The sequence below is a fragment of the Pleurodeles waltl genome, chromosome 2_2, assembly GCF_031143425.1.
Source record: "Pleurodeles waltl isolate 20211129_DDA chromosome 2_2, aPleWal1.hap1.20221129, whole genome shotgun sequence".
NCBI lineage: Eukaryota > Metazoa > Chordata > Amphibia > Caudata > Salamandridae > Pleurodeles > Pleurodeles waltl.
The window spans coordinates 590,228,625-590,255,124 of NC_090439.1; the positions used below are offsets into that span (position 1 = coordinate 590,228,625).

General features: G+C 46.4%; 1 protein-coding gene across 2 annotated transcripts in view; it reads right to left on the minus strand.

Annotated features, from left to right (window-relative positions):
- PRKDC (protein kinase, DNA-activated, catalytic subunit) overlaps nucleotides 1–26,500 on the minus strand; it is a 2,139,921-nt gene that overhangs the window by 308,805 nt on the left and 1,804,616 nt on the right. For both annotated transcript variants that reach the window (XM_069220133.1, XM_069220131.1), the window contains one exon: nucleotides 6,190–6,333. In XM_069220133.1, the coding sequence (XP_069076234.1) occupies nucleotides 6,190–6,333 (144 nt within the window). The remainder of the gene's footprint in view (nucleotides 1–6,189; nucleotides 6,334–26,500) is intronic.

The following is a 26,500-nucleotide window of genomic DNA, read 5'->3' on the forward strand; positions in this document are numbered from 1 at the left end:
GGTGAGGACAATTGTGAAGAGGCTCAAAAGGAGCACACATGAGAAATGTCAGAACCAAATTCAAATCCCGTTGGGGCATGATGAATGGTGATGGAGGAAACATGTGAGTAAGACCTTTCAGGGACCGACTAACAATAGGAGACTTAAACAAAGAGGGTTGGTCAGGTAATCTCAGAAATGCAGAGATAGGAGACGAATAACCTTTGAAAGTGCCCAAAGTGGATCCCTGCTGGGCCAAAGAAAGTATAAACAAGAGGACAGAGGAAAGAGGGGCAGGGTTGCCGTCAACAGGATTGTCTACGCACCATGCCACAAATTTATTCCAACGACAAGTGTATACCAATTTGGTGGAGGGACACCTGGCTGCCAAAATAACACTACATTATTCATGCGGAAACTCAAAACTCAACTCACGCTACCAAATCTCCACACAAGAAGGCGGAGACTGGACAGGTTCGGGTGGAGAACCCTCCCCTGATGCTGCAACAGAAGACCCTCCCCAAAGGGGCAGTCTTTTCAGAGGATCGATGGCCATGCTCAATAGCTCGGGATACCAGAGTCTTCATTCCCAGTCTGGAGCCACAAGGATTACTTGGGCCCGGTTGTTCTTGATCTTTTTGAGAACTCTGGGCAGAAGTGGTATGGGCGAGAAGGTGTACAGGAGGCCTGAGCTTCACTCGAGACGAAAAGCGTAGCTGACCGAGTGCCGCCTTAGAAACTCCACCATGCAAAACTGCTGACATTGCACATTCTCTGCGGAGATGAAGAGATCTAACCAAGGCTCTCGCTACTGCTGAAAGAGACCTTGTGCCACCTCCGGATCGAGACACCATTCATGATCGACCAGGCATTGTCTGCTGATTTTGTCCACTCTTGTGTTCAGGGAGCCCCGCCAGGTGTTGGACCACCAGGGAAATGCCCTGATGTTCCAGCTATGTGTAGAGGTGCAGGGCCTCCTGACAAAGGGTCCATGACCCCACCCCATCCTGCTTGTTGCAGTACCACATGGCGATGGGGTTGTCCGTGAACACCTGCACTACTTTCCCTTTGAGAGAGGGAAGAAATGCTTTTAATGCCAGGAATAACTTAAGACTGACTTGAGACCAATTTACAAAACGAATTCAGATTTTTATAAAAAAAAATTGTAAGGCCAAGATTATCAAGATAGGGTAAGTACTTTTTAAGTTATGATTTTTCAAAGTTTAGAAAATGTCTTGTTCCTGTGCTTAATTACACACCATAGAAAACAATGGGGGAAAACTTTAAAAACGTATATAAAATCAGGCAGTGCATTTACCAATGTCTCCTTTTGTTCTTAGGTCAAGGTCATCAAGAAGTCCTGTGAGCCATCCAGAGGAAATCAGGCAGTTCCCGGTTTTGGCGGGAAGAGCTGCTAAAAAGTCCTTGAAGCTGGTGCAGGACCACTGCATGGGACCACTTGGAAAAGTAATGCACAGGTGGACTTCAAGGTGAGTCTGGTGGGTCCCCTTGGAGTGTATAAGTCGCAAAGGGTGGCGGATCCTTAGAGCACAACTGGTTCTCCGGTGCAAGGCTTAAGGAGGCCGCGTGCAGAGCAGATAGATGACCCAAGAGCTGTGCGCAAAGGTGCTCTTGGAAGCAGGAAGAAGGTAACTTTGAGGGTCGTTTGCAGGTCAGTAGCGCCACTCTGGTAGGTGGTTCTGGTTGTTTTTGAAGTCCCTAAACTAGGGCTTCCTCCTGGTCCTTTGAGCCTGGTGGGGAGCTTCCTTCGAGGTGTCTGATGTTGAGTGACTAGTACTCCGGGCTACTGCACAGTTTAGCCACTGGAGGGCGCAGTGCCACCAAACTTGGCACACTTGTAGGGTTTGTCCTCCGGGTCCGTCCGGTGAAATTTGGTCCAGCTGCGGTATCCGATTCCTTGGTCAGCAGCTGGTCAGTGAACTGGACTTCACTGGTCTATGGGTCTTTGTTGCAAAAGAGTGATAACCACTCTGGAGGGAGATTTTCTGTGATTTTCATAAGAGTGGACGTCCTCTTGGGATGTTTAGAGTCCGTCCGAAGTCTGAGCAAATCCTCAGCGCGATTGTTGACTCCTGGGTGCAGCAGGCAGGGTTTGGGACCTTTTTCTATGTGCAGCAGCAATGCAGTTATCGTGCGTTGGGTCTTCTTTGCTGCTGGTCTTCTTTTGTCCTTGGGGTCTGATATGTAGGTCTAGGGGTGCCCACTAAATACTGAATTTAGTGGGCATTTAGGGGAGTACCTAGTAGTGACCAATGTGTCATCTACAGGGAGTGCAGAATTATTAGGCAAATGAGTATTTTGACCACATCATCCTCTTTATGCATGTTGTCTTACTCCAAGCTGTATAGGCTCGAAAGCCTACTACCAATTAAGCATATTAGGTGATGTGCATCTCTGTAATGAGAAGGGGTGTGGTCTAATGACATCAACACCCTATATCAGGTGTGCATAATTATTAGGCAACTTCATTTCCTTTGGCAAAATGGGTCAAAAGAAGGACTTGACAGGCTCAGAAAAGTCAAAAATAGTGAGATATCTTGCAAAGGGATGCAGCACTCTTAAAATTGCAAAGCTTCTGAAGCGTGATCATCGAACAATCAAGCGTTTCATTCAAAATAGTCAACAGGGTCGCAAGAAGCGTGTGGAAAAACCAAGGTGCAAAATAACTGCCCATGAACTGAGAAAAGTCAAGCGTGCAGCTGCCACGATGCCACTTGCCACCAGTTTGGCCATATTTCAGAACTGCAACATCACTGGAGTGCCCAAAAGCACAAGGTGTGCAATACTCAGAGACATGGCCAAGGTAAGAAAGGCTGAAAGACGACCACCACTGAACAAGACACATAAGCTGAAACGTCAAGACTGGGCCAAGAAATATCTCAAGACTGATTTTCTAAGGTTTTATGGACTGATGAAATGAGAGTGAGTCTTGATGGGCCAGATGGATGGGCCCGTGGCTGGATTGGTAAAGGGCAGAGAGCTCCAGTCCGACTCAGACGCCAGCAAGGTGGAGGTGGAGTACTGGTTTGGGCTGGTATCATCAAAGATGAGCTTGTGGGGCCTTTTCGGGTTGAGGATGGAGTCAAGCTCAACTCCCAGTCCTACTGCCAGTTCCTGGTAGACACCTTCTTCAAGCAGTGGTACAGGAAGAAGTCTGCATCCTTCAAGAAAAACATGATTTTCATGCAGGACAATGCTCCATCACACGCGTCCAAGTACTCCACAGCGTGGCTGGCAAGAAAGGGTATAAAAGAAGGCAATCTAATGACATGGCCTCCTTGTTCACCTGATCTGAACCCCATTGAGAACCTGTGGTCCATCATCAAATGTGAGATTTACAAGGAGGGAAAACAGTACACCTCTCTGAACAGTGTCTGGGAGGCTGTGGTTGCTGCTGCACGCAATGTTGATGGTGAACAGATCAAAACACTGACAGAATCCATGGATGGCAGGCTTTTGAGTGTCCTTGCAAAGAAAGGTGGCTATATTGGTCACTGATTTGTTTTTGTTTTTGAATGTCAGAAATGTATATTTGTGAATGTTGAGATGTTACATTGGTTTCACTGGTAATAATAAATAATTGAAATGGGTATATATTTGTTTTTTGTTAAGTTGCCTAATAATTATGCACAGTAATAGTCACCTGCACACACAGATATCCACCTAACATAGCTAAAACTAAAAACAAACTAAAAACTACTTCCAAAAATATTCAGCTTTGATATTAATGAGTTTTTTGGGTTCATTGAGAACATGGTTGTTGTTCAATAATAAAATTAATCCTCAAAAATACAACTTGCCTAATAATTCTGCACTCCCTGTACATTAGGGTGGCTACACCCACTATGTGACCACTTCCTGTGGGCAGAGGTCACTTCCCTATCCCCGACAGGCTATTTTCCTACCATGCAAGATGGAGGAAAATGAAATAGAGAGGTCACCTTGCATCCAACACCTTAGGGGGGTTGGGGGGTGCAAGCTGGGAGTAGCCATGCCTACTGTCCTTTGTGCACTTTCCTGCTGTTGCTCCTGCCAAAAGTGGGAGTCTGGAATGGGGGTGGACATCTGCTGCAAGCAGCAGGGCTGGTGGTCAAGTTTCAAGAGTGGTAAGCCCTTTGAAGCTCATAGGCAGGGCTGTGCACATTCCTGGGGGAGAAGGTGTAACGCCTCTGCCCAGGAAGGGCTTTGTTCTCTGGACCCAGAGAGCACAGGCTCTCACCCCAGCATTCCAGAATCCTATCTGGTGGTGGCAGACGGGTTGTGGCGAGAAGCAACTATGCCAAGATAGTTAGCTTTTGCAAGGGGAATCTCTATGGTGGCCCCTAGGCATGATTTGCAATAAATCCAACACGGGTACCAGTTTAGATTTATCATTCTGAGTTGTTTGATACCAAACCACCCAGGTGCAGACTGGCCATCATATAGCTGTGAAACTTGCCCTGACCAGTGTACAGTACATGCATGTAAAATGGCTCCTCTATTCACTTAACATGTCCCAGATAAGGCAGGGACACAGAAGAAGCATACTGCTCCAGCATCTATGACCACAAATGCAGTATAGTGCACCCCGCCTTAGGGAAAGAAGTCCTGCCAGAGGGGTGACTTACCTATATTGCATGCTGTTTGTAGTGGACAGGGCACACGCATGTGGGCTATGTCAGTTTTGCATTTTAGGTAGGCACCAGGACACTCAGCCTGCAATGGCAGTGCTGGGTGCACTTGGATGCATGGTCCCTGAGGGTGACACAATCTGTGATGTTGCCCTTAGAGCCTACCCGTAGTACCTTAGAACCATTTATAAGGGACTTATAGTTGCACGTAATGGTGTTTCCAATTGTGCCAATGCATCACAACAGTTTTGGGAAAGAGATCTGGCCCAGGGAACATGGTTAACAGGGGCCTTGGGCACTAACAACTTTGAGACCATATCAAAGCCCAGGTAAAAAGCAGGGGCTAAACACGTCATAAAGAGGCCATTTTTCACAGGAACCCAGTGCACATCAGTCAAAGTTGCACCTAGAAACCAGACAAAAAGTGGGAGGGTGGGGGTTACGGCAACCAGAACCCAGCTCCCTACATGGTGACTTACATATATTAAAAAGAAAGGCTTATTCTAAATAGCAAAGTCGAGTTAACAGTTTTAAGACTTCATGCTAGCCAGCAACTGTAGGCTGGGAGTCATGATTCTGCCTGGTCACTTGTGGTGGTATAACTAGTGCTGCAGTCCATGAGAAACAGTTTAGGTTACAGGCCCTACGTGCACCTGGTACAAGTAAGTCAATTTATGTCAACTGGGTATAAGCCAATTAAACATGTACCTTTTTAAGGGCCAGAGCATACGCACCAAGTCCTGATAAGCAGGGCTCAAAGAATTTTGGAGTCATTACACAAGTGCCTGATAGTCAAAATAGGGCAAAAAAGTGGGTGCGAGTCTGTAAAAAGCCTGTTTCCTCACACACTGCCAGCAAGATCCGCTATGTCCCATAAACTGTGGGAATATCTCCCAATGCAAACATCTGGCATTGACTGACCAAAGGACAAGACCGACCAATGAAAATATCAGTTTCACAAATGCTTAAGTTCTCTTTGGCTTTACTTTCTTGATTCTTCTGTTGTTGTGCATATTTTCCCTTTTTGGGGGTTCCATTACATTGTGAGGCACTGTTGGGAATAACAATGTGACAAATGCCACCCTGGAGATGTGATACCTCACTTACCTACTGAGTTGTGTAATACAGATCACATACATTAAAGCAAAAAAAAATGTCTTGGGGCGGGGGGAGGCGGCGGAAATTTATGAGCCCACGCCTGATGCGTAGGAACACTTCAAAGATAAAGAATCCACTGTTTTATAGACAAACTGATATTAAGCTGAAGTAGTAAAAATAAGAATATAGTTTATCAAATCTGTCCGCATAAATTAATAGGATCCACCATCTTCCTACGAGACAAAGAAAAATGTGTACACCCACCTTAAGTGAATATGCTTCATTTTTAGGTTTTAATTGGCTACTTGTTTTTCACATTTTATTCACTATAAAATAGGCGAAAATAAATTAGAGATGCATACAAAATGCTTGCAATTTATTGTCATCCACATGCCCAATGCGCATACATTAAAATACTTATATATATATATATATATATACACATATATAACCTTTAATTTTTGGTAAACATTTTACAGACCTGAATAAATTTTCTTCGGAAGGGCCCAAGAAGTGGAGCTTGCAAACTTCCCAGGTTTTTGTACATTTCATCATACATTTGCTTAATATGTTTCTTATTTCTCTCTGATTTTGCCAACTCATTTTTGGCATCCTCTATCCAGTCCTGCGGCAAAGAATCAAACAGAAAAGGTGCAAAGAGTTATGGGTGATTTTTAGGATAAGCTGCATTTACTACGACGGTAAACAAGATAATTCACTAGGCCGTGGGTCTAGTCAGCTGTGCACAGTGTCAAACTATTTTCTTTCAGATCTGAGGCATCAGTCCTCTTGTGCTTACGGATGTTCCACTTAATCTTAAGTCGTAGTAATGGGTCAGGTCAAACCAAACAGTGCGTGTAAATAAAAAACCGAGATTGTGGCACTCTGCCTACAAATGATTAGATCTGTCGACATCAGACCACATTAATACGGTTAAATGGTAATTGAGTAAAAAAAATTAGAAAACGTGAACTTTATCTGGTTTTGGACTATACAACCAAATCGGATTTGATTCTATTCTGTATGTAGTCAAAGTTGCAAGTGAACGTCTTAGACTGATGGAAGTTGTTACTAATTTAACCGCAATATATAGTTATTCCAATGAAAATAATACTTATTATTTTCTCCTGAACAAAAGGCTATTACATCCAACGAGGAGACTTGCGTCACTTTAAACACCTCTATTTATTTTTTTTGCAACGAGTGTACCTGCAAGGTTCAATATTTTTTTTTTCTGCGCTATAGTACAAGACAGGAATGCTGCAAAGGCAAAAGAGGGGTAAATAGAGGCAACTATGGATAACAGAAATATCGTTCTTCGTGTGGGGGCTGATAGGGATTCCCCGTTGAAATAGAGGAAAATGAAGCATCTTATCATGCACGGAGAGGCAGGGCAGTTGCTGTTTGCAAGAGCCAGTAAGCAGTGTTGGCTCTTACCAAAAGGCTAACTGCTTCCTTGCCATTTAGGCTGATGAAGGCCAGGTATTGGGAGGAACCGCTTTTTCATGGCACTTCCAACAAGATGCTACTGGAAGGACCAGGGAGCATGGCCCGACCCAACAACCTCGGCAGGACCCATCAAGAGCTGCAAGCTGCAGCAGGCACGTTTCCGCAGGGACAATGCCTACAAAGGAACTATTCTTTTACTGCCTCTCGATGGACCTCGGGCCCACACCGTCTGTTCACTCTCATCAAGATAGCTTGGGTGGTACCCAGAACCAACTTCTGAGAGTTGCAGCGCAGAGCTTAACGGAGAAAATGCTTTAGTAATGTAGGTTTCAGTTCCTACAAAAGAGTTTCCGGATACAGTTAACATTTGCCACACAGGAAAATCCAATGCACTGATTATGTGTTTTCACCATAAATCCAAGTGAAGCATGCACATTTATCAACCTAGGAAAGATGTAACACTGCGAGGGCTGCACCTGGACTTGACAGATGACTTTTGCAAACATACATCTACACGAGCTAGCAATGCATGTGCAGTCACTCGTCCCTGCTGTGTTGGTGGAAGTAAATGTAAATGTAAAATGTAAATTTCGCACTTGTATAGCGCACTACTCACCCGTTAGGGTCTCAAGGCACTGTACGCATATGGCTGTGAAACCCCTCCTGGCTTTTCCCTGTGAGACACCCACTCCTGGACAACCCCCAGGGTGAAGCCAGGCATCCAAGCCTGTCTGGGCCATTGTGGAGATTAAGCAAGCTATTGCCCAGAGTTACAGAGTGGGACCCATTAATTAGATTAGGCACTGAGGCGAGAATTATCTGGTCCAAGGGAATTCAGCCCAAGACCTGCCAGGCGGGAATTGAAGCCTGGTCCTGGGCCAGATCTCTGCACCAGGGTCTGCCGCTCTAACCATTATGTAAGTAAAGGGGACGTTGACAGCAAGAAGTAATGGATTTGTAAGAGTGTGGCGAGGAAAGGTTGCAAGCAAAGAACCTGAGGCTGAAAGGATCAAACCCTGCACAGCTTCACTAACCATATTGACAGAAGCAAGAATGGCCACAGTAGCACGTGATAAGTCACACTATATCAGTGGCCACACTGCCTATGTTGCAATCCGAACTTAGACTACTTACAACACCGAGGTAATACCCCACTGATTGAAATCACCAGTTTATATATTAAAAGTGGGAGCATATTCTGAAATTATTACTGAGGTGGCTTCGGAACAGACTTTTAATTCCAAACTAGTTTTGAAATAGTATTTGTAACAATTGGATACTTCTTCAATTAGTTCAACAAACATCAAATATAATGTGTTCAGTTTCATGACAGAGATGTTGATCTTAACACATGCAAATACTCGGGGAGACCTGCGTTAAATCAGAAAGATGTAGATTGTCTGTAATTCTTCTTAACGGACGACACACTTTTTTTTTTTTTGCTGTTACGTCAACGTTAAACAAGCATTGGCAAAACCAACAGGTCTGGCTGTATAAGTTATCACATTAAAGCTAGGCCTACTGTCTTTAACATTGCTTGTTGGTTAATTTGGTGGAAAATGAGGCATGAAGCACTGGCACACAGGGGCGAACCTAACAGCAGTGCAGCAGATGCAGTAAAACCATCGCCCAAGTTGTGAGGGGTTCAATAAGCTCCAATTATGACAGTTTTCCTTAACTAAGCAAACTGTAGGGGGTCATTTACCTTACTTGCATTAGGGCCCATGGCACAGTTGCCATGCCACAGCAGGTACATGCCACAGTTTACAAACAGCAACACTTAAATATGTATTGGGTATATGTATGCGAATGTATAAACATGCTTCGAACTGTAGAGCTATCATCATGTACCCTAAAGGCACCGGGCACATTAGCTTGTTTCTCTTTAAAACCCTACAAAGACAAGTTCATCCAGTAACATAACCAATGCAACTTGCGCGCACAGAAGCTATCTGTGCTGTTTTTGCAAAGTGTAAATTGATCGTGCCATCTAATTGTATTCTGTATCTATACTGAACGTGTTGAATAAGTAGAACTATGCTTGCCCACTGTAAATACCTATTTCCCTTTCCCCTTTTGGTCGATGTTGGAACCCTGGGGCACCTTCCTCCCTTCTCCAGGCCTACTGGTCTGCCTCCGGAGAATATTAAAAATCTACCATTGGCAGCTTGGTAACACGAGCTGACGGCGCTTGGCGGTGATCTTAACCTCTATTACTTTACCGAACATACAATTCGACGTTTCCCGGTCTCTTTTCATCACTATTAAATACACATATGTTGACACTCCTGCTTCCGCCCTCCCACCACAACCCCAACTCATACAGTGTAGCAGGACAGATCGACTTCAAAGCTGGTGCAAATTTTAACAATCAATTAGGCATAATTAAACTAAGAACTCGTTATGGTTAATGGTCACGTAATATTAATGTCTTCTGCGCTCAAATAATGTTTTCGACTTCACAGAAAGAAAACGTCTGTATTTGAATTGTTGATATAATTGTCTGCAAGTGAATTAAAGCTAGTTCTCAGTGCCACTTCTGTCTCGCTACTACTGTTGATGAGGTTCTCATTTGCACACAATAAGGCATATTTGCCTTTGTAACCCTCAGGGAGGAATGGGGCATACCCTGCTGAAACCATAACCTTAATGGGTTTAAAAACGAAGTCAACAACAGCAGCAAAAAACCGATTGTCAACAATCAAAATTGTAATGGAGCCCTAAAATCATTCATTACACGAGCTATCACACACAAGTCTGCACAAATTATAGATGAGGTAGAATGCCCAGTGGATTTTTTCCTATACACTTATGTTGGGGATGGGACATCCCATCACTTCTAACAACCAAGGGGTGTTTGGAATATAGGACCCCTGTCACTGTTGCAGTAATGGTCGTGGCCCCGCGGAACGTGTCCTGCTGCTCCAGGCTGCCCCGATCACGGCCTTCCCTCTTCTGGAGCAGCAGGACACGTTCCGCGGGGCCTGTGCATGTCCAGTGCTGCTGTCTACAGCACACAGCATTGCCCGCCCCTCTCCAGGGCTACGCAGCAGAAATTGAGTTGCGCCGCTCCCAGCAGCCCGCAAGCAGCAGTTCCTGAGCTTCTTTCCTTTGCCGGGGATCGTGCCCTGCCAATCATGCTGCCCCACCTGCAGGCTTTCAACTGCCTAGCTGCCAGAGAGCGTGCACTGCTGTTTCCGACTGCATTCTGCGTTAAGGAGCCCCTACTGGTGCAACATTACAGCTGATAACCTGGTGTTTCATCCGGTGAGATCTATGACACATTACTCAGCGCTGAAATATCCAGCGCTATCTGATACGGACTTGTTGTCTAGACTAACGTGGATTCAGTGCCAGCCCTTGAGCCGTTTGTTGTGGATGGCCCTCCGTCTGCTCATGTGGACATGTGGAAAGACTGGGTTAAGCGGCTGGAGACATTTTGCAGCTGTGGCTCTAGACAATGACAGATTGCATCCCAGGCTTCTACACTTGGGAAGCGCTGCCATTCATAAATTGGGAAAACCTGTCATGGAAGCTGGCCCGAATTTACAATATAATATGCTGAAACAGGTCCTAGCTGCACAATTCATGTTGGAACAGGCCCTAACTGCACACTTCAAGCCGTTTACAAGTCCTGATTATGAGCGGTTCTTGTTGCGCGAAGTGTGGCAGTTGCCTGAGGAGTCCGTGGGCACTTTCTACGTTCGCCTTAAAGATTTATCTAGTACATGCACACTGCTAGCCGCAATTATGAGATTCATGCTCAACTCATTCATGGCTGTCTCTCGGTCAAGCTGAGGGAAAACCTCCTCCAGATCCTGGGGATGATGTGGCTGACATACTAATGGTGGGACAGTCCAAACAACTCTCTAAAGTGCGTGAAGAGCCATGGGGGAGGCTCTACAATGCTAGGTGAAGTCTGAGCCCATCAATGTGGTGGCTGCTGTGGGTACCGAAAAGTAAACAACATGCCCCTGACCTGCTATGGCTCTCAATACGTGTCACGATGTGGCATGCCCTCTACACACCAGAGGTCTTGCACAATGAAAGAGGTGTTCTGCATGCAACAAGCCCAATCATTTTGCTAAAGTGTGCTGCTCTCTCATCTCACACTGCTCAGAAACCAAAGTCAGTGAACCTTATGCAGGCACCAAGCACACCTGATAAAGAAGAAGATATGGAAGATGATGATGTAGAAGGAGCTGTTCATGTTATTCATGCCATGCAACCAGAAGGGTATCCCCTCAGTGGTATTCCCATATGCAACAGTCTCATTGTGGGCCATCAGCTGCCAGCACTGATAGACACAGGAGCCTCAATTAACAGTTTGGTGCAGATCATCCTAAAGACGCTCCCTATGCACCCTGTCCTGCATCCCACATCCACCCAGGTTTTCACATTTGGATCATCAACACCATTTCCGTTAGCAGGAGTCTTCACAAAGGAAATCACGCATGAGTCGCACTCAACCTGTGCTAAGCTGTACGTCACTAAGGGGGGTTCTGGAATGTTAAGCTGCCAGATGGCAGAATGTCTCAGTTAGTCTCTTTTCCTTTTCAGTGTGCACTTACGGAGCATGGGCAATTTGGTGCCTGAATTCTCACAGTTGTTTGATGGCACTGGGTGTCTCAAAGACCGTCTTATACACCTCCACATAGATGACTTGATTCAGCCAGTTGCTCTGAAACATTGCAGGGTGGCATTCCATCTGCGCCTAAAGGTGCAGGATGAACCGATGAAATTAGAAAAAGCAGACATCATCCAGGGTTGATGGACCAACAGACTGGGTGTCCCAGATTGTAGTGGCACGAAAACCCAAGCAACTGGGAAAGATCAGAATTTGCATAGATATGCGTCCACCGAATCTGGTCATCCAGCGCGAACGACATCCAACACCCACTGTCAATGACATTGTGGCAGAAGTCAGTGGCTGGAGGTGGTTTTCCAAGATGGATCTCCAAGCAGGATATCATCAGCTAATGCTTGCCCCCGAATCTCAAGCAATCATTGTAGGAAAGTACCATCTTCCTTGGCATGTTAACCCCATTTTTCACATGTATGTCAGTATGTTTCTGCCTGTCTCACTGGGATCCTGCTGGTCAGGACCCTAGTGCTCATAGTTTGTGGCCTAATGTGTATGCCTGTGTAGTGCCTAACTGTGTCACTGAGGAGGGGCGTGGCTAGAGGCCGATGGAGCAGCACGCGTAAAGCGGAGCTTCCGGCGGCCACCGAATCCTGATTCCCTGACCCTGATGCCGACCAGAACAGACCTGCGATTTGCAAAGGTACCCCCGGTGTACGGAAAAATGGAAGCCTGAAAAGATCTAGCTGCCCCCAGGAGGGTCCACGGCTCCGGAACCGAAACAAAGCGGCAGGCCAAAATGGCGGCCCGCAGAGATGCGACAACTAACTTTGAATACAAGCAGAAAGCGGGGAGGCCGCCCGGCCCCAACACGAAAAGACGAGAACGAGACGCGAAAACGATTGGCTGCAGAGCTGACCCTGGAACATAGTACCAGGTGAGCGGTAGAGGGAGGCGAGGAGGAGCGCCTGTGAAGAGGGCCGGGCACGAACGGAGACCCACGAGAGGGCCGGCGGAAGCGCAGTGGAACCTGGGGGCCCCAGTCCCGACCCTTCCTTCGGAAAAAAGAAGCAATAGAAATCGGAGAGTTCAGGTAGGGGGACAACACGCTAGACCAGAGGGCCAGGGTAAAAAAAAAAAAAACACCCAAACCCAGCAACACACCCGGCTCGGCTGGGACAGCCCGGGCCGCGCCCCCAAGAGGGAACGAACCAGAGCGGCAAGAGCTGCGGAGAACCTGACAAAGTCCGGGAGGGGCTGGCCAGGGGTCCTGAACTGGGCCATCTCCCCCGAAAGGGGACCCAGAATAGCAAAGGAAGCTAGGGGAACATTGGAGCGAGTAACGCTGTAACATGGGGGCAAGGCGGGGCGCCCCCTGAACACCCCGCACACCGAACAAAGCAAAATGAATGGTGGCAACGGCAATATGTGCTGACAAGGGCAACAACGCGCCGAGAACCCCCCACTACAGAAAAGGAGGGGAGGGAGAAAATAAAACAAAAAAAAGAAAGGGGGGAGAAAAGAATAGGGTGAAATCGAGAAGACGTCCAGCACAGACGGGGAAACACACCCAGCCCGGCGTAAGCAGCACACCAACTGAAAATGGGCAAGCCCAAAAAAAGGAAAGCCCAGGAGAAGATAACAGCTCGCAAAAAGAGGGAACACATGGAGAAGCTGAAGGGAGCACCACTCTGGACACCCTACTACAAGCTATTCAGTCGTCTAGCAAGGCTCTGGAGCTCAAAATTGACACCCTGTCTGCAGATCTGACGCTTCTCAGAGACAATCACAGGAAATTAACCGCCAGAGTGACAGCAAATGAGAAGACACTAGAACAACTCACCCCTGAATGCAAGACACTCGCTAAAACTGTGACCTCACTGACATCCAGGGTTAAACTACTCGAGTCACGAGCAGAAGACGCCGAAAACAGAGCTCGAAGAAGCAATCTACATCTGGTGGGCATCCCTGAAAAATCTGAGCATGAAGCACTGGACATGGAATCATACCTAGAACAATGGATACGCAAAGAAATAGCGCCAGAGGGCCTATTCACAATACTTTGCAATAGAAAGAGCCCACAGAGTGCTGACGAGATCCCCCTCTCCTGGTGCAAGACCACACCCGATCGTAGCAAAACTCCTGCATTTTAAAGATCAAGACTTTATCCTATCGCAAGCACGAGAAAAGGGTGAGATCACTATGGAGGGACAAAGAATAATGATCTTCCCGGACTTTACCAAGGACACCCAAAGGCAAAGAACTACCTTCTTTGAGGTCAAGCGACGTCTTAGAGAACGAGGTATCCAATACGCCATGTTATTTCCGGCCAAACTTAAGATCATCATGAACAATGACACACTCTTTCTTACAGCACCACAATAAGTGCGGGAATGGCTCGACGAGCTAGGCCCATCAAAAAACAAAGCAAGGAAGGAAATAACAAAAAAAGAGGGGGGCCTTCTCGGAGAAGAGAGAAGCACATTGCGGATATGGCACCACCACTCAATCAGACAATTTAGGAAAAACAAGACGCTGTGCGGGCCGTGGTGCCCTTGGGACTCCGGGGGGCCGCCTCCACCTCCCCGTGCCGGTCTGAATCCTTATCAGAACAGGACCAGATGAAATCTCTTGCTCCTCACAGGACACAGTTGATGGCCTCCCACGAATCACTCCAGGGTCATCCGATGAAATCATTTGAAACCTCAATGAAGAACCGGACTTGTCTAAACGAAGGGCCGGTGACAGACCCGGAGGGCAGCAGGGGAAAACGATGCAGCAGCACAGGCTCCACAGACATGCAATTAATCCACAATCCACCAACAACAAGTATAACAGGGGCACCGGGGCTCAGGGACAGAAACACGTAATGAGGCAAACATGCGTTGACACGGGGCCTATGGGGCCGGCACACAGTCCTAGATCAGCCCCCCACACACAATGGTTATCAAGTTGGGGAAAGTTTGGGCAGGGACAGTTTCGACACCGGTCCTGGGGATAGGGAGTTTGGTTTATAGGAAAGTCGTTAAGCTAGTAAGTAAGGGGTTTCAATCAAGGGAAATAGATTCACGTAACAGAACCTACAAGCCAGGCTCCGGGGCATTGTCACTCAAGAAATGGGGACATAGGCGCAGCTGCACTAAGGGTCCACACACAAAGAATGATCATGGATAGATCACTAGATTACAAAATTCTTACATGGAGCATTAGGGGACTGAACAGTCAAAGTAAGAGATACAAGGTATACAATCAGATTAAACAACGAGGGGTACAAATAGCAATCTACAGGAGACTCACCTGATAGGGAAAGAGGTGACAGCACTGACAAAGAGATGGAGAGGTCAGATATACGCCACATAATACTCAGCATACGCAAGAGGTGTCCTGATATGGATACGCCCGGGGACCCCCTTCCAAAAAAAGGAAGCACTTATAGACAGGGACAGGCGGTACGTGCTGGTGAAAGGTCGTCTAGGGGGAAGGGACATCACATTGGCAGGAACTTAAGCCCCCAATCAAGACCAGAGCTCTTTCCTACAGGTAATATCCCGTAGTTGGGGACCCCACCTAACCCAATCAACAGTGATAGGAGGAGATTTCAACTGCATATCGAATACGGCACTAGATAGATCCCACCCACCACTGGAGTCCTCCCCTATCCACAGGACAGCCAGGAGCTTCACAGACTGGCAGAAGAACTGGGGACTGATCGACTCCTAAAGGCACCTCCACCCATTAGAGAAGGATTATTCCTTTCATTCACCCATACACAACTTACACGTCCGACTAGACGCAATCCTAACCTCCCCAGATGTAAACTGCACGATACGCAGTGCGGAATACCTATCCCGCACAGTATCGGACCACAACCCGCTGTTGCTTACAGTGGACTGGCGAAGAGACCGCCCCCCCATACCGGACTGGTGACTGAATGTAGAGTCCTTGGAAGACAGTGCCTACCGACAAACTATCTGAGAAGCAATCAAAGAGTTTTTCACACACAATGCAGGTTCGACCCCCTCCCGCGCGCAAGAACGGGAGGCGTTCAAGGTGACAATCAGGGGCCAGTGCATGGCAGGAACACATGGGGTTAGGAGATCAATAGAAGGGGAACTCGATAAATATGAGAAGACATTGAGATCACTGGAACGTAACAGACCAGACAACCCAGACCTGGCCCCTAGTATATCCGAGACCAAAAGCAAGATAACAAGCACCCTTGAAAAACTCAGACAATTTGACTACAAGAAATACACCAGTAGGCAGCACATGGAGAGGGACAAAGCAGGGGTATTACTGGCCTGGCTGGCGTCTCCACCAAGACAACAGTCGCTGGTGATGGAAATAGAGGACATAGAGGGGGGGAAGATTATTTGGTCAGGGGGAAATCAATGCCAGCTTTGCCAAATACTACTCCGTACTATAAGCACCCCCCACAGAACCCCTGGAACCAGACCGGCTTGAATGTCTGGGGCACATCCGGTTTCATACATTGGAAGAAGGAGAACAGCAAACCCTTGAGGAGGCAATAACCTCACGGGAGGTGTCTGTGGCAATGGAGACAATGGCTAGAGGGAAAGTACCAGGGGCCGACGGGTTGGCAGCAGAATTTTATAGAGAGTATGCAAACCTACTAGCGCCCAGACTTAGTGAAATGTACGGGGATGCATTCAAGAAAGGTACTCTGCCCAGATCCAGGAGGGAAGCCATTGTAGTCCCATTGCCGAAACAAGACCGCCTGTCCACTGACGTGTGATCATACCGCCTATTATCCATGTTGAATATGGACTATAAAATACTGAGTCGTATCCTCGCTACCAGGCTGATGCCCCACATAGAAAAACTAATACACCCCGATCAAACAGGCTTCACCCCAAACCGTAACACGGCCATAAACATTAGAAGACTGATAGGAATAATGCATTCGGGTTCCCCAAATCTCTCCACTGCTGCAGTGCTAGTAGTGGACATTGAGAAAGCATTTGATAGCCTCAGATGGGACTACCTACAAATTGCGATGGGACAGATGGGTCTGGGCCCAGGATTCCTTAGGTGGACCAAGCTGCTATACACGTCCCCCACAGCAAGAGTCCGCACGGGTCAAACTATTTCCATCTCTTATAGTATAGGGAGGGGCACCACACAAGGATGCTCATTGTCACCATTACTGTTCGCCATCACGGTGGAACCATTGGCGCAGCTGGCCAGAACAGAAAAACACTGCGAGGGAATAGTCATAGGGGACAGAACACACCAGATAGCGCTCTACGCAGACGACATGATACTATTCTTAAAGGACCACATAGGGATCTCCCCAAAGCCATGGCACTGCTGGATTGGTTCGGGGACATATCAGGTCTCCGCATCAGCTGGCAGAAATCTCTTCTTTTCCCACTGCAGAAGGGGGCCCCTCGAATCACAACTATCCAGAATCTGGGATGGTCCCCGACAATGTTCCGATACCTAGGTGTAAATATTTATCATGAACTAAAAGACCTACTAGAAGGAAATGTGAACCAGGCTATACAGAAATTAAAAGCAACTACCCAATTCTGGCAGACACTGCCGTTTGTCAGTAACCGGCCGAGTGGCCTTGATAAAAATGGTGGCTCTGCCAAGGCTATTATATAGCTTTTCGAACCTGTCGGTGCTAATATCCCGTTCAACCTTCAAAGAAATTAACTCCATCCTCATTAGCCTCATATGTGGGGCGGGGCGCCATAGACTGGCCCTGCACAAACTCCAACGACCCACAACAGAGGGTGGACTAGCAGCTCCGTCATGGAACTATATTAACTGGCGGGCCAGCTACAATGGCTGGCTAAAGAATGGCACGCAGTAACAACCGTAGACACTGAGGACCCCGGGAGGGAGAAAGTAGCAACAACTCTTGCAGGGATACTGTTAGCGCTAGGGGGACAGAAAAAGCCGATGTCACCTGAGCATCAGGTCATAAACACATGCTGGAGACGTACCCTTCAGCGTACACAAGTCAGGGCTCCATATTCACCGGAGATCCTTCTGAGATACCTGACCCTACTCCCTGGAGGGAGCCCCATAAAGGGGATCCAAAAGCTAGAGTCATATGGGATCACTATGCTAGGGGAACTCTTCAGGAATGGAGAGCTCATGACATATATAGACATGATAAGACACTGCGGAGTACCACCTGGGATGATCCTCATGCATAGATCCCCGACAGCCCTGAAACAGCATCATTGGAAGCAAGGCACAAGGGAGCCACCCACACAAGCTGGATGTCTTACTATTTGCACGATAGGGGAAGATAAAAAAGTAGTATCAACGATCTACAAAACATTACAAACAGACGCACTAAAGCCTCTTGAAACCCTAGGGCAAGCTGAAATTGGGGAACATATAGAGGACGAGCGATGGGGAAACATCACAGCCCAGGTCTACAAAGTATCTAGAAATGCCCAGTTAAAATTGATAAACATACAACAGAGCATACCTTAGCCCTGCGAAAATAGCATCAATGTATAATAATACAAACAGCACATGTCCTAGATGTGCGGAAGTTGGGGCGGACCTATTACACATGCTATGGACCTGTAGGGATTTGAAGCAATTCTGGGAAAGGGTAATAAGCAACACCAAGAAGATCACGGGCAGGAAACTGGCGATCACCCCAGCAGCCGCGTTGTTGGGAAACTTTCCCAGACCACACTCAAAAAAAGTATCTAATAAATTCATAGACTTAGCATTGATCCTAGCAAAGAGGGAAATTACACTGCATTGGAAAGACCCCAAAGGACCAAGGGCGCTTACATGGAGGGACACATTAGCCAAATGGGCTGAAGCAGAGGGGGAGGTGTTATGCCTAGAATTGGTAAAAGGAGTAGGAAGCGAAGGGGGGATGCAGCAATGGGACACCCTACTGGACCGCCTGAAAAACACAACCTCACAAGAACAAAACACATCATTGGAGGAGTCAGACACAGCGGTAAACGATAATACGAACTAGCACAAAGACTAGCGCCATACTAGACAATTTGCAATTAATAGCTTAACCCAGAGTGACAAGGCCTGCGAAGAGGGAGCCTCAAGATCCACACAAGAACAAATACAGGGGAGGGAGGAGGGGGAGCGGGGGGACAGTAATTAATTTTATACATGTTTGATAAAAATATATTTAAAAAAAACAAAACTGTCACTGAGGCTCTGCCAACCAGAACATCAGTGCTTATGCTCTCTCTGCTTTTAAATTTGTCACTGTAGGCCAGTGACTTCATTTACCAATTTCAATTGGCATACTGGACCCCCCCTTATAAGTCCCTAGTATATGGTACCTAGGTACCCAGGGCATTGGGGTTCCAGGAGATTCATATGGGCTACAGCATTTCTTTTGCCACCCATAGGGAGCTCAGACAACCCTTACACAGGACTCCCACTGCAGCCTGCGTGAATTTGTGCACACACTATTTCACAGCCATTTTCACTGCATTTAAGCAATCTGTAAGTCACCTAAATGTCTAACCTTCACTTGCTGAAGGTTAGGTGCAAAGTTACTAAGTGTGAGGGCACCCTTGCACAAGCAAAGGTGTCCCCACATAGTTCAGGGCCATTTCCCCAGACTTTGTGAGTGCGGGAATGCCATTACACATGTGCACTACCTATATGTAGCTTCACAATGGTAACTCCAAATATGGCCATGTAATATGTCTAAGATCATGTAATTGTCCCCCCTATTCCAAATCTGGTATTGGGGAGCCAATTCCGTGCATCCTAGGGGCTCCACCATGGGCCCCAGTACTCCCAAACCTGCTCTCTGAGGCTTGCACTGCAGCTACAGATGCTGCCACCTCACAGACAGGGTTCTGCCCTCCTGCGGTCTGGGCAGCCCAGTCCCAGGAAGGCAGAACAAAGCATTTCCTCTGAGAGCAGGATGTTACACCCTCTCCCCTTGGAAATAGGTGTTACAGGCTGGGGAGGGGTAGCCTCCCCCAGCCTCTGGAAATGCTTTGAAGAGCACAGATGGTGCCCTCCTTGCATAAACCAGTCTACACCGGTTCAGGGACCCTTTCTCCCCTGCTCCGGTGGGAAACTGGACAAAAGAAAGGGGAGTGACCACTCCCCTGTCCATCACCACCCCAGGGGTGGTGCCCAGGGCATGTATGTACATATACGTATGCATATGCATGTGTGTGTGTGTGTGTGTGTGTGTGTGTGTGTGTGTGTATATATATATGTATATATATATATATATATATATATATATATATATATGGAAAATGTCATTTACCCAGTGTACATCTGTTAGTGGCATGAGACGCTGCAGATTCACATGCTGTGCACTGTTCCTGCCATCTAGTGTTGGGCTCGGAGTGTTACAAGTTGTTTTTCTTCGAAGAAGTATTTTCGAGTCACGGGACCGAGTGACTCCTCCCTTTCGGTTCCATTGCGCATGGGCGTCAACTCCATCTTAGATTGTTTTCCCCGCAAAGGGTGAGGTAGGAGTTGGTAAAGTGAGGATACTAGAGGTGCCCATGCAATGGAGTAGAAATGTATGTACATAGTGTATAGTAAAAGAATATTTATTTACATATTAACAATTTTCATGCAACTAAAAACAGCAACAGGCTCCCGGGGAGGTCGCATGTGAATCTGCAGCGTCTCATGCCACGAACAGATGTACACTGGGTAAGTGACATTTTCCGTTCGATGGCATGTGTAGCTGCAGATACACATGCTGTGCACAGACTACAAAGCAGTAATCTCCTCAAAAGCGGTGGTCAGCCTGTAGGAGTTGAAGTTGTCTGAAATAATGTTCTTAATACAGCCTGTCCTACTGTGGCTTGTTGTGTTGCTAACACATCTACACAGTAATGCTTAGTAAATGATATGAGGCGTAGACCAGGTGGCTGCCTTACACATTTCTGTCATTGGTATATTACCAAGAAAAGCCATTGTGGCACCCTTCTTTCTAGTGGAGTGTGCCCTTGGTGTAATGGGTAATTCTCTTTTACCTTTAAGGTAACAGGTTTGAATGCATTTAACTATCCATCTGGCAATGCCTTGTTTGGATATAGGATTACCTGCATGAGGGTTTTGGAAAGCTACGAACAATTGTTTTACAAAATCGTTTCGTTCTGTCAATGTAATACATTAGTGCTCTTTTTATGTCTAATGTATGCAACACCCTTTTAGCTACTGAGTCTGGTTGTGGAAAGAAGACTGGGAGTTCCACAGTTTGGTTTAGATGGAATGGTGATATGACTTTTGGTAAAAATTTTGGATTTGTACGGAGAACCACTTTATGTTTATGTATTTGTATAAAGGGTTCTTGAATAGTAAATGCTTGTATTTCACTAACTCTTCGAAGTGATGTGATGGCTATTAGAAAGGCTACTTTCCAAGTTATAAATTGGATTTGACAAGAGTGCATGGGTTCAAATGGTGGGCCCATGAATCGTGTTAATACAATATTAAGATTCCACAAAGGTACTGGTGGTGTCCTTGGGGGTATGATTCTTTTTAGTCCTTCCATAAAGGCTTTAATAACTGGGATTCTAAAAAGCAATGTTGTATGTTTAATCTGCAGATAAGCAGATATTGCAGTGAGATGGATTTTAATGGAAGAGAAAGCTAGATGGGACTTTTGTAAGTGTAGTAAATAACTTACAATGTTTTGTGTGGAGGCGTCTAGTGGCATAATTTGATTAGCCTGACAGTTGCAAACAAATCTTTTCCATTTGTTCGCGTAACAATGTCTTGTTGTGGTTTTTCTTGCTTGTTTAATGACCTCCATACACTCTTTTGAAAGGTTTAAATATCCGAATTCCAAGACTTCAGGAGCCAGATTGCTAGGTTGAGCGATGCTGGATTTGGGTGTCTGATCTGTTGTTTGTGTTGTGTCAACAGATCTGGTCTGTTTGGTAGTTTGATGTGGGGTACTACTGATAAGTCCAACAGTGTTGTGTACCACGGCTGGCGAGCCCATGTTGGTGCTATAAGTATTAGTTTGAGTTTGTTTTGACTCAGTTTGTTGACCAGATAAGGAATGAGCGGGAGAGGGGGAAAAGCGTAAGCAAATATCCCTGACCAGCTGATCCATAGAGCATTGCACTTGGACTGAGGGTGTGGATACCTGGACGCGAAGTTTTGGCATTTTGCATTTTCTTTTGTTGCAAATAGATCTATGTTTGGTGTCCCCCAGCAGTAGAAGTGATCCTGTAGGATCTGGGGATGTATTTCCCATTCGTGAGTTTGTTGTTGATCTCGACTGAGATTATCGGCTAACTGATTTTGAATGCCTGGTATGTATTGTGCTATCAGGCAAATGTTGTTGTGAATTGCCCAATGCCAATTTTCTTGTGCTAAGAGAGACAGCTGTGACAAGTGTGCCCCCCCCTGTTTGTTTAGATAATACATTGTTGTCATATTGTCTGTCTTGACAAGAATGTGTTTGTGGGCTATCAGTGGTTGAAACGCTTTTAATGATAGAAATACCGCTAGCAGTTCCAAGGTATTTATGTGAAGAAGTCCTTGTTGATTGTCCCATTGACCTTGTATGCTGTGATTGTTGAGGTGTGCACCCCACCCGACCATGGAAGCGTCTGTTGTGATAATGGCATGAGGCACTGGGTCTTAAAAAGGCCGCCCATTGTTTAAATTGATAGGGTTCCACCACTGGAGCGAAGAGTGTGTTTGGCGGTCTATCAACACTAGATCTTGTAGTTGACCCTGTGCTTGCGTCCATTGTTTTGCTAGGCACTGCTGTAGGGCCGCACGTGTAGTCTTGCGTTTGGGACAATAGCTATGCATGAAGACATCATGCCTAGTAGATTCATTACAAACCTTACCGTGTAGTATTGGTTTGGTTGCATGCTTGATCTTACATTTTTGAACGGTTGAACTCTTTGTGGACTTGGAGTGGCAATTGCTCTTTGTGTGTTGAGTGTTGCTCCCAAGTATTGTTGTAGTTGGGATGGATGCAGATGTGACTTTTGGTAATTTATAGAAAACCCTAGTTCGTGTAGAGTTTCTATGACGTACTGCGTGTGAAATTGACATTGTTGTTGAGTGTTGGCTTTTATTAGCCAATCGTCCAAATATGGGAATAAGTGCATGTGATGCCTCCTTATCTGAGCTGCTACTATGGCTAAGCATTTTGTAAATACTCTGGGGGTTGTTGTTATCCCGAACGGTAGCACTTTGAATTGATAATGTTTGCCTTGTATTACAAACCTTAGGTATTTCCTGTGAGATGGATGGATGGGTATGTGGAAATACACATCCTTGAGATCCAGTGTTGTGTAAGGGAACTACGTCCTGAAGTGTTACCATGTGGAAATGATCTGATTTGATGAAGAGATTCAGTGTTCTGAGATCTAAGATAGGCCTTAATGTTTTGTCCTTTTTTGGAATAAGGAAATACAGGGAGTAAACGCCTGTTCCCTTTTGGTGATAGGGTACTAGCTCTATTGCTTGTTTTCGTAGTAGTGCTTGGACCTCTATATGTAATAGGTCTAAGTGTTGTGGAGACAGTCTGTGCGGTTTTGGTGGCACATCTGGAGGGAATGTTGTGAATTCTATGCAATAACCATGTTGGATAATTGATAGGACCCATGTATCTGTGGTAATATGTGTCCAAATGTGGTAGTATTTGGTTAGCCTCCCCCCCCACTGGTGACAAGTGTTGGGGTAGTGTGACACTGAAGTCACTGCTTGCTAGGGCTTGGTTTGGCGGGCTGGAATTTTCCTCTTCCTCTTGGGAATTGTCCTCTATAGGAACCACGAAACCCCCCCCTTTGGTATTGTGACTGGTAGGTGGGTTTTGTTTGGGAGGTGGATTGTTCAGATGTCTGTTGCCGAACCCCCCCTCTAAATTGTGGTTTCCTAAAAGTGCCTCTGAATTGTGGGGAGTAGAGCGCGCCCATGGCTTTGGCCGTGTCTGTGTCCTTTTTCATCTTCTCGATTGCGGTATCGACTTCCGGCCCAAACAACTGATGTTGGTTTAACGGCATATTTAGTACCGCTTGTTGTATTTCTGGTTTGAATCCAGAACTCTGCAGCCATGCATGCCTTCGAATCGTTACAGCCGTGTTGACAGTCCATGCTGCTGTATCTGCAGAGTCTAAGGCAGACCTTATCTGATTGTTTGATATGGCCTGTCCCTCTTCAGCTACTTGCTGGGTACGTTTTTGGTGTTGTCCTTGGGCAAGTGCTGGATGGTGTCTTGCATCTCGTCCCAGTGTACCCTGTCGTAGCGTGCAAGTAGGGCTTGCAAATTTGCAATTCGCCATTGATTGGCTGCTTGTGATGCCACTCTCTTGCCCGCTGCGTCGAACTTTCGACTCTCATTGTCAGGTGGTGGAGCATCTCCTGACGATTGTGAGTTCGTCCTTTTGGGGGTGGTTTATATTTCTTTTCGACCCTAGGCGTGATAGCTCTTCCCTTTACAGGCTCTTGAAAGACCTGTTGTGCGTGCTTGAGCATGACCGGTAGCATTGGCAGGCTTTGATAGGATGCGTGGGTGGATGCCAGAGTGTTGAAAAGGTAGTCATCCTCCACTGGTTCAGAGTGCATTGTTACGTTGTGGAACGTAGCTGCCCTGGCTAGTACTTGCAAATATGCTGTACTGTCCTCTGGTGGTGAAGGCTTGGTTGGATAACACTTTGGGCTGTTGTCCGATATTGGTGGATCGTATAGATCCCATGCATCAGCGTCATCTTGGGTCATCCCAGTATGTGTGGGTGACTGCATTATCGGTGTTCCCACTGGTGACAAGTGTGGTGAGTGCAGTGGGGATGGTTGTGGTGAGACCTGTGGTGGTGGTGACTTGTCTCTAACCACTTTGGCTTCTGGTTGCATCTCTGATTCTTGAAAGGTTAGTTTTCTTTTAGATTTGAGTGGAGGGATGGTCTGAATCTTCCCTGTATCTTTTTGAATTTGCAACCTTTGTTGCGTTTGGTCCGGTTCGTCTATATCCAGATCTTGCTCAAATCTATGTCTTTCTTTGAGTTGCATCGAAAGCCCTTGCTCCTCAGTGTATGAGGATCGTTTTGGCTCCGAGGCCGTTTTTTTCGGTACCGAAATTCCTAATGTAATTGTATTTTTCGGTTCCGAGGAGCTTTTTCGGGGCTTGCTTGAGTCGACAACTCGATGCCGAAATTTTTCTGTGCCGGAATCTCGACCGGAGTCGGAAGTCTTCGGCAACTCTTTGGCCTTTTTCGGTGCCGATGTTATCTGGTCACCTTCCCTTCTGTGGGTTGAGCCATGGCCTGCTGGCGGTGGGTCTCTGTGGCCTTGAGTTTTTTGGTGTGACCCTGGGTTTGGGACGGGCAGGTTTACTCAGTTTGTTGCACCGTCGAGGGTCGTTCACCGTCTGATTCATCCGAGTCCGTTTCTTAGATGGAAATTCTTTCTTCCTCCTCGTCATCGAGATCTTGTTTCGGCTTCAACGCCATTTGTAGTCTTCTTGCGCATCGATCTCTCAAGGTTTTCTTCGATCGAAACGCTCGGCAAGCTTCACAAGTATCCTCTCTGTGTTTGGGCGACAAACACAGGTTACAGACCCGGTGCTGGTCTGTATAAGGATACTTGGCGTGACACTTAGGACAGAAACGGAAGGGGGTCCGGTCCATTAGTCTTGGACGAAGGGTGTGGTCAGGCCGACCAGGCCTCGATGAAGAGTGGAAGCACCAAAGGGGTCTTGATGTCTGTGCTGATACACTAACACTAAACCGGTACCGAACGAGAACAATACCGACTAATTTTCGATACTTAGCTAACTTTCCCGATTCGAAATACGGAGCGAAGAGGAACACGTCCAAACCCAATGGCGGAAAGAAGACAATCTAAGATGGAGTCGACGCCCATGCGCAATGGAGCCGAAAGGGAGGAGTCACTCGGTCCCGTGACTCGAAAAGACTTCTTCAAAGAAAAACAACTTGTAACACTTCGAGCCCAACACTAGATGGCAAGAGCACTGCACAGCATATGTATCTGCAGCTACACATGCCATCGAACATATATATATATATATATATATATATATGTGTGTGTGTGTGTGTGTGTGTGTGTGTGTGTGTGTGTGTGTGTGTGTGTATGTGTGTGTTAGTCTATGCTTAACAAGTTCATAGGTCACTGCATAACTCATAAATAAGTTGTTATATTAGATACTTATGAATCTCTGCTTTCATTTTATATCACACGTTGTCTACCCATCACCATGTCATGTCTCTATCAATCTATCCTCCCTTCCCACTCTGACTCATCCCACATCCATTCTACTACTTCCATATCCTAAATAACCCTGTCTAAGCTCTTTCCTCCTCTAACTTACCCAAACCTCACTTTACTACCATGAACTCCTAAAGAACCCTACTAAATTCTCCCTCATTTATCTCACCCTCTTACTATGATCTCCCTAACCCTTTTCACAGACTCTTTCCTCCTCCATCCCCATTTACTCACCCAAGCCTAAACCCTATTACCATAAACTCCCAATTAACACTTCTGGATTCTTCCTTCCTCTACCCCTCCATTACTCCAGTCAATCCAACTAACAAACTCACACATCCGCGCCTCAAATTAACTCAGAATAATACCAAAACTCTACTCATATTTCCCTATACTAATCCACCACTAATTCCTTTTGGGTTCTGGAGTAACGTGCTACTCGCCAAAAAGTGATTTGACGCCTCGTCAGGGGTAGTAAGCGCTATATAAATACTATTACAATACAATACAATAAACCAGGGGATACGCATGGGCTGAAGCATGTATTGTCCCACCC